General features: G+C 51.0%; 1 protein-coding gene across 1 annotated transcript in view; it reads left to right on the top strand.

Annotated features, from left to right (window-relative positions):
* The window catches only part of LOC109877215 (slit homolog 1 protein), a gene marked incomplete at both ends in the record, with an annotated part of 97,188 nt that overhangs the window by 38,217 nt on the left and 44,560 nt on the right, over nt 1-14,411 (top strand). Inside the window, 3 exon segments of the mRNA XM_031817385.1 lie at nt 12,160-12,231; nt 12,430-12,501; nt 12,918-12,989. Coding sequence (XP_031673245.1) covers nt 12,160-12,231; nt 12,430-12,501; nt 12,918-12,989 — 216 coding nt within the window.

Below are 14,411 nucleotides of genomic sequence, written 5' to 3'. Positions count from 1 at the left end.
CACACTACACACACCACACACATTCTACAGACACACTACACACACCATACACATTACAACACACACGCTACACACACACCACAGAGTGAGAGGAAGAGAGAATGTATTTACCATGGACACTAATCTAACATGCCAGGCATCCAGGGAGAAACGAATGAAAGACAACCTTTGGATGACACGTAACACGTAACACACACACACACAGCGGGCCCAGCTGTGACCAAACCTCATAGTCTCTGTGTCTCTCCTGTAAACATAATATCCAGATGGTACCACATCGTGTCCTAGCAACAGAGCGCCTGTCGAGGCATCTCCAATTGTGTGTGTGTGTGTGTGTGTAATGCTGCCTAATGTTACGTGTCATCCAAAGGTTGTCTTTCATTAGTTTCTCCCTGGATGCCTGGCATGTTAGATTAGTGTCCATGGTAAATACATTCTCCTTCATCCCCTCTCTTCCTCTCACTGTGGGATGCCTGTCACACACACACACACACCTGGAACCACTTGGGCAACTGGGCATGGAGTATCAGTGTGAATGTGATCTGATTTGACAAGGAGCTGTGAGGAGATACAAGAGAAGAGGAGTGGTGTTCTGAAACCCAGTCCAGCTGTTCAGAACCAGCTAGTTCCTCATATCACCTCTACAGCCTTGGAGAGAGACACACAGAGGGAGAGAGACACCGAGAGAGACACACACACAGAGGGAGAGAGACACCGAGAGAGACACACACACAGAGAGAGAGAGACACCGAGAGAGACACACAACAGAGAGAGAGAGACACCGAGAGAGACACACACACAGAGAGAGAGACACCGAGAGAGACACACACACAGAGAGAGAGAGACACCGAGAGAGACACACACACAGAGAGAGAGACACCGAGAGAGACACACACACACAGAGAGAGAGACACCGAGAGAGAGAGAGACACGGAGAGAGAGGAGACACCGAGAGAGAGAGAGAGACACAGAGGGAGAGAGACATAGAGACCAATTAGGATTTGGCTAAAAATACTTGAATCAGTTATAGAACCCATTGACCTTTATGGTTGTGAGGTCTGTTCACCAAACAAGAATTCACTAAATGGGACAAGCCAAATTGATACTGTGTATGCAGAATTCTGCTCAAATATAGTGTGTACAACATAGAACACCAAATAATGCCTGCAGAGCGGAATAAACCCGATACCCACTAATTAACTAAATCCAGAAGAGAGACGTTAAATTCTACAACCACCTAAAGGAAGCGATTCCCAAACCTTCCATAACAAGCCATCACCTACAGAGAGATGAACCTGGAGAAGAGTTCCCTAAGCAAGCTGGTCCTGGGGCTCTGTTCACAAACACAAACACATCCTACAGAGTCCCAGGACAGCAACACAATCAATCAAGACCCAATCAAATCATGAGAAACAAAAAGATAATTACGTGACAACTTGGAAAGAATTAACAAAAAAACAGAGTAAACTAGAATACTATTTTGGCCCTAAACAGAGAGTACACTGTGACTAACCCAAAATTAAGGAAAGCTTTGACTATGTACAGACTCAGTGAGCATAGCCTTGCTATTGAGAAAGACCGCCGTAGGCAGACATGGCTCTCAAGAGAAGACAGGCTATGTGCTCACTGCCCACAAAATGAGGTGGGAAACTGAGCTGCACTTCCTAACCTCCTGCCCAATGTATGACCATATTAGAGAGACATATTTCCCTCAGATTACACAGATCCACAAAGAATTCGAAAACAAACCCAATTTTGATAAACTCCCATATCTACTGGGTGAAATTCCACAGTGTGCCATCACAGCAACAAGATTTTTGACCTGTTTGCCACGAGAAAAGGACAACCAGTGAAGAACAAACACCATTGTAAATGCAACCCATATTTATGCTTATTTATTTTCCCTTGTGTACTGTAACTATTTGTACATTGTTACAACACTGTATATACAGTATATATATTTATATATAATATGACATTTGTAATGTCTTTATTGTTTTGAAACTTCTGTACGTGTAATGTTTACTGTTAATTTGTATTGTTTATTTCACTTTTATATATTATCTACCTCACTTGCTTTGGCAATGTTAACACATGTTTCCCATGCCAATAAAGCCCCTTGAATTGAATTGAATTGATCAGGTAGAGATGAGGGAGGGAGAGATATGATCAGGTAGAGATGAGGGAGGGAGAGAGAGAGATGATCAGGTAGAGATGAGGGAGGGAGGGAGAGAGATGATCAGGTAGAGATGAGGGAGGGAGGGAGAGAGATGATCAGGTAGAGATGAGGGAGGGAGAGAGATGATCAGGTTAGAGATGAGGGTAGAAAGATGATCAAGTAGAGATGAGGGAGGGAGAGAGATGATCAGGTAAGATGGTAGAGATGAGGGAGGGAGATAGATGATCAGGTAGAGAAGAGGTAGGGAGAGAGTGGAGGGAGGGAGAGAGATGATCAGGTAGAGATGAGGGAGGGAGGGAGGGAGAGAGATGATCAGGTAGAGATGAGGGAGGGAGAGAGATGATCAGGTAGAGATGAGGGAGAAAGATGATCAAGTAGAGATGAGGGAGGGAGAGAGATGATCAGGTAGAGATGGTAGAGATGAGGGAGGGAGAGAGATGATCAGGTAGAGATGAGGTAGGGAGAGAGATGATGAGGGAGGGAGAGAGATGATCAGGTAGAGATGAGGGAGGGAGAGAGATGATCAGGTAGAGATGAGGGAGGGAGAGAGATGATCAGGTAGAGATGAGGGAGGGAGAGAAATGATCCGGTAGAGATGAGGGAGGAGAGAGATGATCCGGTAGAGATGAGGGAGGGAGAGAGATGATCGGGTAGAGATGAGGGAGGGAGAGAGATGATGAGGGAGGGAGAGAGATGATCCGGTAGAGATGAGGGAGGGAGAGAGATGATCGGGTAGAGATGAGGGAGGGAGAGATGATCTTAGAGATGAGGGAGGGAGAGAGATGAGGGAGGGAGAGAGATGATCCGGTAGAGATGAGGGAGGGAGAGAGATGATCGGGTAGAGATGAGGGAGGGAGAGAGATGATCGGGTAGAGATGAGGGAGGGAGAGAGATGATGAGGGAGGGAGAGATGATCCGGTAGAGATGAGGGAGGGAGAGAGATGATCGGGTAGAGATGAGGGAGGGAGAGAGATGATCGGGTAGAGATGAGGGAGGGAGAGAGATGAGATGAGGGAGGGAGAGAGATGATCCGGTAGATGAGGAGGGAGAGATGATCGGGTAGAGATGAGGGAGGGAGAGAGATGATCGGTAGAGATGAGGGAGGGAGAGAGATGATGATGAGGGAGGGAGAGAGATGATCCGGTAGAGATGAGGGAGGGAGAGAGATGATCGGGTAGAGATGAGGGAGGGAGAGAGATGATCGGGTAGAGATGAGGGAGGAGAGAGATGATGAGGGAGGGAGAGAGATGATCCGGTAGAGATGAGGGAGGAGAGAGATGATCGGGTAGAGATGAGGGAGGGAGAGAGATGATCGGGTAGAGATGAGGGAGGGAGAGAGATGATGAGGGAGGGAGAGAGATGATCCGGTAGAGATGAGGGAGGGAGAGAGAGATCGGGTAGAGATGAGGGAGGGAGAGAGATGATCGGGTAGAGATGAGGAGGGAGAGAGATGATGATGAGGGAGGGAGAGAGATGATCCGGTAGAGATGAGGGAGGGAGAGAGATGATCGGTAGAGATGAGGGAGGGAGAGAGATGATCGGGTAGAGATGAGGGAGGGAGAGAGATGATGAGAGGGAGGGAGAGAGATGATCCGTAGAGATGAGGGAGGGAGAGAGATGATCGGGTAGAGATGAGGAGGGAGAGAGATGATCGGGTAGAGATTGGAGGAGAGAGATGAAGAGGAAGAGATGATCCGGTAGCGATGAGGGAGGGCGAGAGATGATCGGGTTGAAGAGATGAGTGAGGGAGAGAGATGATCGCGGGTCGAGATGACGGAGGGAGAGAGGATGATGAGGAGGGAGAGAGATGATCCGGTAGAGATGAGGGAGGGAGAGAGATGATCCGGTAGAGATGATCGGGTAGAGATGAGGGAGGGGAGAGAGATGATGAGGGAGGAGAGAGATAGATGATCCGGTAGAGATGATGGAGGGAGAGAGGCTGATCGGGTAGAGATTGAGGGAGGGAAGAGAGATGATCGGGTTAGAGATGAGGGTAGGGTGAGAGAGATTGATCGGGTGGTAGAGATGAAGGCGGGAGAGAGATGATCGCGGTAGAGATGAGGGAGGGAGAGAGATGATCGGTAGAGATGAGGGAGGGGAGAGAGATGATCCGGTAGTAGATGAGGAGGGAGAGAGATGATCCGGTAGAGATGAGGGAGAAAGCGAAACCCACATTTGACCTTAGATCCATACATCCATGTTCTATATCTCTCCCCAAAATCCATTTTACCCTCTCCATCTCTCACCCCCTTTCTCACCCTCCAATTCTCACATCTCTCGCCCTCTTTCTCTCTCAAATTCCCATCCTCTCTCTCTTCTCTCTCTCTCAAATTCCCATATCCGTCTCTATCTCTCTATCTCTATCTCTCTCTCTCTCTCGACTCCCTGCTGTAGTGTCTGTCCTATGTGTTGGTTCACTGACTCTGACCTCAATCTGAAATGAGGCAGAAAAACTGTGCATGATCGGCAACCAATCTCTCACCCACTCCACTCCCTCTCTCACTTTATCCATCCTTCCCTCACTCTTTCTCTCACTCTCTCTCTCTCTCATACACTCTCTCTCTCTGTCTCTCATACACTCTCTCTCTGTCTCATACACACTCTCTCTCTCTCTCTCATACACACTCTCTCTCTCTCATACACTCTCTCTCTCTGTCTCTCATACTCTCTCTCTGTCTCTCATACTCCTCTCTCTCCTCTCTCTCTCTCTCTGTCTCTCATACACTCTCTCTCGCTGTCTCTCATACACTCTCTCTCTCTCTGTCTCTCATACACTCTCTCTCTCTCTGTCTCTCATACACTCTCTCTCTCTCCATCCCTTTCACCCATTATCCACCTAGCAGTGTTTCTCTTTCATTCTCTATATCCATCCATCACTTTCCCTCACTCCATTACACTCTTCCACTATATCCATCCCTCACTTTCCCTCACTTCCATTCCACTCTTCCACTATATCCATCCCTCACTTTCCCTCACTCCATTCCACTCTTCCACTATATCCATCATCATTCAATCGATCATCCTCTACATTCCTGTATTTCTCAGTGGGCTGCTCTGATAGTCTCAGTGGGCTGCTCTGATAGTCTCAGTGGGCTGCTCTGATAGTCTCAGTGGGCTGCTCTGATAGTCTCCGTGGGCTGCTCTGATGATCCTCAGTTGGCTGCACTGATGATCTCAGTGGGCTGCTCTGATAGTCTCAGTGGGCTGCTCTGATAGTCTCAGTGGGCTGCTCTAATAGTCTCAGTGGCTGCTCTGATAGTCTCAGTGGGCTGCTCTGATAGTCTCAGTGGGCTGCTCTGATAGTCTCAGTGGGCTGCTCTGATAGTCTCAGTGGGCTGCTTGATAGTCTCAGTGGGCTGGTCTGATAGTCTCAGTGGGCTAGTCTGATGATCTCAGTGGGCTGCTCTGATGATCTCAGTGGGCTGCACTGATAGTCTCAGTGGGCTGCTCTGATAGTCTCAGTGGGCTGCTCTGATAGTCTCAGTGGGCTGCTCTGATAGTCTCAGTGGGCTGCTCTGATAGTCTCAGTGGGGTGCTCTGATAGTCTCAGTGGGCTGCTCTGATGATCTCAGTGGGATGCTCTGATGATCTCAGTGGGCTGGTCTGATAGTCTCGGTGGGCTAGTGTGATAGTCTCAGTCTCAGTGGGCTGCTCTAATAGTCTCAGTGGCTGGTCTGATAGTCCTCATTGGGCTGGTCTGATAGTCCTCAGTGGGCTGGTCTGATAGTCTCAGTGGCTAGTCTGATAGTCTCAGTCTCAGTGGGCTGCTCTAATAGTCTCAGTGGGCTGGTCTGATAGTCTCAGTGGGGCTGCTCCAATAGTCTCAGTGGGGCTGCTCTGATAGTCTCAGTGGGCTGCTCTGATAGTCTCAGTGGGCTGCTCTGATAGTCTTAGTGGGCTGCTCTGATAGTCTCAGTGGGCTGGTCTGATAGTCTCAGTGGGCTGCTCTGATAGTCTCAGTGGGCTGCTCTGATGATCGCAGTGGGCTGCTCTGATGATCTCAGTGGGCTGCTCTGATGATCTCAGTGGGCTGCTCTGATGATCTCAGTGGGCTGCTCTGATAGTCTCAGTGGGCTGCTCTGATAGTTAGGCTGCTCTGATAGTCAGTGGGCTGCTCTGATAGTCTCAGTGGGCTGCTCTGATAGTCTCAGTGGGGCTGCTCTGCATAGTCCCGTGGGCTGCTCTGATAGTCTCAGTGGGCTGCTCTGATATCTCAGTGGGCTGGTCTGATAGTCTCAGTGAGCTGGTCTGATAGTCTCAGTGGGCTGCTCTGATAGTTCAGTCTCTGTGGGCTGCTCTGATAGTCCTCTGTGGTCTGCTCCGATAGTCTCAGTGGTCTGCTCTGATAGTCTCAGTGGGCTGCTCTGATAGTCTCAGTGGGCTGCTCTGATAGTCTCAGTGGGCTGCTCTGATAGTCTCAGTGGGCTGGTCTGATAGTCTAGGGGGCTGGTCTGATAGTCTCAGTGGGCTGGTCTGATAGTCTCAGTGGGCTGGTCAGGAGTTAATAGAGTGTTTTGAAATCCTCCAGGGAATGAACCATTATCTACACACATGCGAGCATGCATGCACCTGGGCACACACACACACACACACACAGACAAACAAACATAGACAACCCTGTGGTTCCCCTCGCCAAATAGAGTATACCCAGGCTGTAGTGGGCCCTCCCTGGGGTGGCTCAGTCTCCGCAGGCCCAGGCTTCCTGCCGGCGTCTAGGCCCCAGGGCCGGGGGAACACATTAAGATACATCATGATGGAGACCTAGTGGTAATGTTGTGGAACAGACGGACAGAGAGGAGGGAGAGAGACAGAGGGATGGAGAGAGACAGAGAGGAGGGAGAGAGACGGAGGGATGGAGAGAGGAGTGGTAATGGTGTGGAACAGACAGACAGAGAGGAGGCAGAGAGACAGAGGGATGGAGAGAGACAGAGATGAGGGAGAAAGACGGAGGGATGGAGAGAGGAGTGGTAATGGTGTGGAACAGACAGACAGAGAGGAGGGAGAGAGACGGAGGGATGGAGAGAGGAGTGGTAATGTTGTGGAACAGACAGACAGAGAGGAGGGAGAGAGACGGAGGGGATGGAGAGAGGAGTGGTAATGTTGTGGAACAGACAGACAGAGAGGAGGGAGAGAGACGGAGGGATGGAGAGAGGAGTGGTAATGTTGTGGAACAGACAGACAGAGAGGAGGGAGAGAGACGGAGGGATGGAGAGAGACAGAGAGGAGGAGAGAGACGGAGGGATGGAGAGAGGAGTGGTAATGGTGTGGAACAGACAGACAGAGAGGAGGGAGAAAGACAGAGGGATGGAGAGAGACAGAGAGGAGGGAGAGAGACGGAGGAATGGAGAGAGACGGAGGGATGGAGAGAGACAGAGAGGAGGGAGAGAGACGGAGGGATGGAGAGAGGAGTGGTAATGTTGTGGAACAGACGGACAGAGAGGAGGGAGAGAGGTGGAGGGATGAAGAGAGGAGTGGTAACGTTGTGGAACAGACAGACAGAGAGGAGGGAGAGAGACGGAGGGATGGAGAGAGACAGAGAGGAGGGAAAGAGACGGAGGGATGGAGAGAGGAGTGGTAGACTGAAAGGGATGAAAATAGAAAGAGAGAAAAAGGGAGAGAGAACAAGGAGAAGTGAGTGATAGAGTGATAGAGAGGGAGACAGAGGAAGAGAGAGGGAGCCAGGGGACCCAGTCCCTAGTTCCTGGTCTGTGTGTGTATTTTACATGACCTAACACAGTGCGATAGAGCAGATAAGACTCTGGGTGGAAACACAGCCACCAATTACTCTACTGTCTGCTCTACACTGTCTGCTCTACTGTCTGCTCCCACTGTCTGCTCCACACTGTCTGCTCTACACGGTCTGCTCTACACTGTCTGCTCCACACTGTCTGCTCCACACTGTCTGCTCCACACTGTCTGCTCCACACTGTCTGCTCTACACTGTCTGCTCTACACTGTCTCTGCTCTACACTGTCCTGCTCCAAACTGTCTGCTCCACACGGTCTGCTCCACACTGTCTGCTCCACACGGTCTGCTCACACCGGTCTGCTCCACACTGTCTGCTCCACACTGTCTGGCTCCACACGGTCTGCTCCACACTGTCTGCTCCACAACGTTCTGCTCCACACGGTCTGCTCCACACTGTCTGCTCCACACTGTCTGCTCCACACGGTCTGCTCTACACGGTCTGCTTCCACACTGTCTGCTCCACACTGTCTGCTCCACACTGTCTGCTCCACACGGTCTGCTCCACACGGTCTGCTCCACACGGCCTGCTCCTCCACACGGTCTGCTCCACACTGTCTTGCTCTACACTGTCTGCTCTACACTGTCTGCTCCACACTGTCTGCTCCACACGTCTGCTCCACACTGTCTGCTCCACCTGTCTGCTCCACAATGTCTGCTCCACACTGTCTGCTCTACACTGTGTGCTTCTCTACTGTCTGCTCCACACTGTCTGCTCTACACTGTCTGCTCCACACGGTCTGCTCCACCTGTCTGCTCCCACACTGTCTGCTCCACACTGTCTGCTCCACACGGTCTGCTCCACACTGTCTGCTCCACAACACGGTCTGCTCCACACGGTCTGCTCCACACTGTCTGCTCCACACTGTCTGCTCCACACTGTCTGCTCCCACAACGGTCTGCTCCACACTGTCTGCTCCACACTGTCTGCTCCACACGGTCTGCTCCCCACTGTCTGCTCACACTGTCTGCTCCACACTGTCTGCTCTACACTGTGTGCTCTCTACTGTCTGCTCTACACACTGTCTGCTCCATACTGTCTGCTCCATTACTGTCTGCTCTACACTGTGTGCTCTCTACTGTCTGCTCCACACGGTCTGCTCTACACTGTCTGCTCCACACGGTCTGCTCCACACGGTCTGCTCCACACTGTCTGCTCCCAACTGTCTGTTTCCACACTGTCTGCTCCACACTGTCTGCTCCACACTGTCTGCTCCACACTGTCTGCTCCACACGGTCTGCTCCACACTGTCTGCTCCACACTGTCTGCTCCACACGGTCTGCCTCCACACGGTCTGCTCCACACGGTCTGCTCCACACTGTCTGCTCCACACGGTCTGCTCCACACTGTCTGCTCCACACGTCTGCTCCACACGGTCTGCTCCACACTGTCTGCTCACACTGTCTGCTCTACACTGCTGCTCCACACTGTCTGCTCCACACGGTCTGCTCTACACTGTCTGCTCCACACTGTCTGCTCCACACTGTCTGCTCCACACTGTCTGCTCCACACTGTCTGCTCCACACGGTCTGCTCCACACTGTCTGCTCCACACGGTCTGCTCCACACTGTCTGCTCTACACTGTCTGCTCTACACTGTCTGCTCCACACTGTCTGCTCCACACTGTCTGCTCCACACTGTCTGCTCTACACTGTCTGCTCCACACTGTCTGCTCCACACTGTCTGCTCCACACTGTCTGCTCTACACTGTCTGCTCTACACTGTCTGCTCCAAACTGTCTGCTCTACACTGTCTGCTCCACACTGTCTGCTCTACACTGTGTGCTCTCTACTGTCTGCTCCACACTGTCTGCTCCACACTGTCTGCTCCACACTGTCTGCTCCACACTGTCTGCTCCACACGGTCTGCTCTACACGGTCTGCTCCACACTGTCTGCTCCACACTGTCTGCTCCACACTGTCTGCTCCACACGGTCTGCTCCACACGTCTGCTCCACACGGTCTGCTCCACACGGTATGCTCCACACTGTCTGCTCTACACTGTCTGCTCTACACTGTCTGCTCCACACTGTCTGCTCCACACGGTCTGCTCCACACTGTCTGCTCAACACTGTCTGCTCCACAATGTCTGCTCCACACTGTCTGCTCTACACTGTGTGCTCTCTACTGTCTGCTCCACACTGTCTGCTCCACACGGTCTGCTCCACACTGTCTGCTCCACACTGTCTGCTCCACACTGTCTGCTCCACACGGTCTGCTCCACACTGTCTGCTCCACACTGTCTGCTCCACACAGTCTGCTCCACACTGTCTGCTCCACACTGTCTGCTCCACACGGTCTGCTCCACACTGTCTGCTCCACACTGTCTGCTCCACACGGTCTGCTCCACACGGTCTGCTCCACACTGTCTGCCTCCACACTGTCTGCTCCACACTGTCTGCTCTACACTGTGTGCTCTCTACTGTCTGCTCTACACTGTCTGCTCCATACTGTCTGCTCCATACTGTCTGCTCTACACTGTGTGCTCTCTACTGTCTGCTCCACACGGTCTGCTCTACACTGTCTGCTCCACACGGTCTGCTCCACACGGTCTGCTCCACACGGTCTGCTCCACACTGTCTGCTCCACACTGTCTGTTCCACACTGTCTGCTCCACACTGTCTGCTCCACACTGTCTGCTCCACACTGTCTGCTCCACACGGTCTGCTCCACACTGTCTGCTCCACACTGTCTGCTCTACACTGTCTGCCCCCCTACTGTCTGCTCCACACTGTCTGCTCCACACTGTCTGCTCCACACGGTCTGCTCCACACGGTCTGCTCCATACTGTCTGCTCTACACTGTCTGCTCCACACTGTCTGCTCCACACGGTCTGCTCTACACTGTCTACTCCACACTGTCTGCTCCACACTGTCTGCTCCACACGGTCTGCTCCACACTGTCTGCTCTACACTGTCTGCCTCACACTGTCCCTGCTCCACACTGTCTGCTCCACACTGTCTGCTCACACTGTCTGCTCTACACTGTTCTGCTCCACAACAGTCTGCTCCACACTGTCTGCTCCACACTGTCTGCTCCACACTGTCTGCTCCCACTGGTCTGCTCTACACTGTCTGCTCCACACTGTCTGCTCCCACACTGTCTGCTCCACACTGTCTGCTCCACACTGTCTGCTCTGTACTCTTCTTCTTTCTACATGAATTTCACATTGGAAAAAGCTACACTTTGTTTAAATTGTTTTTCCTTCTTTTTTTCCATTTTTTTTAATCCCTCCCTCCCTCCCTCCCTCCCTCCCTCCCTCCCTCCCTCCCTCCTCCTCCCTCCCTCCTCCTCCCTCCCTCCCTCTCTCACCCCTCCCTCCCTCCTCTCTCACACCCTCCCTCCCTCCCTCTCACCCCCTCCTCCTCCCTCCCCTCCCTCTCTCACCCCTCCCCTCCTCTCTCACCCCCTCCTCCTCACCCTCCTCCCTCCTCCCTCCCTCTCTCAACCCTCTCACCCCTCCCTCCCTCTCCTTCTCACCCCCATCCCTCCCTCTCTCACCCCCTCCTCCGTCCCTCTCTCACCCCCTCCCTCCCTCCCTCATCTCACCGCCCCCCCCATCTCTCACGCCCTCAACGCCTCCTCCTCCCTCCCTCTCTCATCCCCCTCCCCTCCCTCCCTCTCTCACCCCCACCTCACCCCCTCCCTCCCTCCTCTCGTCACCCCCTACCCTCCCAAAGAAAAGGGCCCTCCTCCTCACACCCCTCACCCCCGCACCTCTCTCACCGCCCTCCCTCCCTCCCCTCCCTCTCGCACCTCTCTCACCCTCCATCCCTCCCTTCTACCCTCCTCTCTCCTCCCATCCCTCTCAGCCCCTCACCCTCCCTCCATCTCGTCACCCCTCCCTCCCTCCCTCCCTCTCTCACACTCCTCACCTCCCTCTCCCCTCCTCCCTCCCGCACCTCCCTCCCTCCTCCTCTCTCAAACCCTCCCCCTCCCTCCCTCTCTCACCCCCTCCCTCCCTCTCTCCCTCCCTCCCTCCCGCCCGCTCTCTCACCCCCTCCCTCCTTCCTTCCCTCCCTCCCTCCCTCCCTCCCTCCCTCCCTCCCTCCCTCCCTCCCTCCCTCCCTCCCTCCCTCCCTCCCTCCCTCCCTCCCTCCCTCCCTCTCTCAACCCCTCCCTCCCTCCCTCTCTCACCCCCTCCCTCCCTCTCTCCCTCCCTCCCTCCCTCCCTCTCTCACCCCCTCCCTCCTTCCTTCCCTCCCTCCCTCTCTCCCTCCCTCCTCCCTTCTCAGGGACCTTAGTGAGAATGCTATCCAAGCCATTCCCAGGAGAGCTTTCAGAGGGGCCACAGACATCAGGAACCTGTGAGTGACACACACACACTCTCACACACACTCTCACACACACACACACTCTCTCTCTCTCTGTCTGTCTCTGTCTCTGTCTCTCTCTCCCTCTCTCTCTCTCTCTGTTTCTGTCTCTCTGTCGCTGTCTCTCTGTCGCTGTCTCTCTCTCTCTCTCTCTCTCTCATGGAAGCCATTATATGTGTTTTGTGTCTACAGTCAACTGGATAAGAACCACATCACTTGCATCGAGGAGGGAGCCTTCCGTGCTCTGAGAACTCTGGAGGTTCTGTAAGTATTATAGAGAGAGACTGTGTCTGTGTGCAGCTTTCTTCTCCGAAGGAATGTCAACTAATATTCTCTCTTTCTCTCTCTATCCCTCTCTCTCTTTCTTTCTTTTCCTTTACCTCTGTCTTTCCCTCTCTCTCTCTCTCACTCTCTCTCTTTCTCTCTTTCCCTCTCTCTCTTTCTCTCTCCCTCTTTCTCTCCCTTTCTCTTTTTCTCTCCCTCTCTCCTCCTCTCTCTCTCATTCCCTCTTTCGATCCCTCTCTCTCTCTCTCTCTCTCTCTCTCTCTCTCTCTCTCTCTTTCTCTCTCCCTCTTTCTCTCCCTTTCTCTTTTTCTCTCCCTCTCTCCCCCTCTCTCTCTCATTCCCTCTTTCGATCCCTCTCTCTCTCTCTCTCTCTCTCTCTCTCTCTCTCTCGGCAGCACATTGAACAACAACAACATAAGCAGCATTCCAGTCTCCAGCTTCAACCACATGCCCAAACTACGCACCTTGTGAGTCCCTCTCTGCTCACTACTCAGTAGGACTGTCAGGGAACTCATGACACTTTGGTGCCGATTCAATATGTATTACGATTCTCACCATTCTAGATGTATTGTGATTCTCATGATTCTAGATGCATTGTGATTCTAGATGTATTGTGATTCTACATGTATTGCGATTCTAGATGTATTGCGATTCTCACGATTCTAGATCAATTGCTATTCAATTCTGCAATTTGATTGTGATTTGATGTTCAAACCCAGATAACATGCACTGCCAGGGAACTCATGACACTTAGGTGGCCGACATATCAAACTGCGTGGGGAATATGTTGTTTGGGGAATGTTTTCCCATTGGGAAGATGTCAGAGAGACATCAGAATAGAATGTTGATGTCTGACCGACGCATAAACCATGTAGAACTGTAGAATGTAGAACTGTACATCTGTAAGACGTCTTGGCAATGAGCAAACACTGTGTAAACGGCATCTTCCCAATGTACCCTGTAGACATCGAGCCCACGTTGGGCAGACGGGTGTGTGCTATGCGTCTGATGCAGAGAGACCAGAGAGCAGGAGAACATTTTGTTTCGATTAGTTTTGGCGCAGTTACAGACGACTATCACTAGTTAACACTGCCTGTTTTTTACAAATCGATACTTGGAGTCAAAGTGTATATAATGTCAAGAATAATATTGTGATCTGCAACTATGGTTTTCCCATCACTACTACTTAGTGACACAGTTATTGTATAAACAGATCAGGATGAAGATACCCCTACAGGTGCAGATCTAGGATATTTAAAGTAAGGGTTATGTTCTGGTATTAACTCTGAATATTTAAAGTAAGGGTTATGTTCTGGTATTAACTCTGAATATTTAAAGTAAGGGTTATGTTCTGGTATTAACTCTGAATATTTAAAGTAAGGGTTATGTTCTGGTATTAACTCTGAATATTTAAAGTAAGGGTTATGTTCTGGTATTAACTCTGAATATTTAAAGTAAGGGTTATGTTCAGGTATTAACTCTGAATATTTAAAGTAAGGGTTATGTTCTGGTATTAACTCTGAATATTTAAAGTAAGGGTTATGTTCTGGTATTAACTCTGAATATTTAAAGTAAGGGTTATGTTCTGGTATTAACTCTGAATATTTAAAGTAAGGGTTATGTTCAGGTATTAACTCTGAATATTTAAAGTAAGGGTTATGTTCAGGTATTAACTCTGAATATTTAAAGTAAGGGTTATGTTCAGGTATTAACTCTGAATATTTAAAGTAAGGGTTATGTTCTGGTATTAACTCTGAATATTTAAAGTAAGGGTTATGTTCTGGTATTAACTCTGAATATTTAAAGTAAGGGTTATGTTCAGGTATTAACTCTGAATATTTAAAGTAAGGGTTATGTTCAGGTATTAACTCTGAATATTTAAAGTAAGG

Source organism: Oncorhynchus kisutch, unplaced genomic scaffold, assembly GCF_002021735.2.
Source record: "Oncorhynchus kisutch isolate 150728-3 unplaced genomic scaffold, Okis_V2 scaffold1009, whole genome shotgun sequence".
In the NCBI taxonomy this organism is placed as follows: domain Eukaryota; kingdom Metazoa; phylum Chordata; class Actinopteri; order Salmoniformes; family Salmonidae; genus Oncorhynchus; species Oncorhynchus kisutch.
The sequence above is the reverse complement of the archived record's forward strand: the minus strand, read 5'-3'. Positions and strand labels throughout refer to the sequence as shown.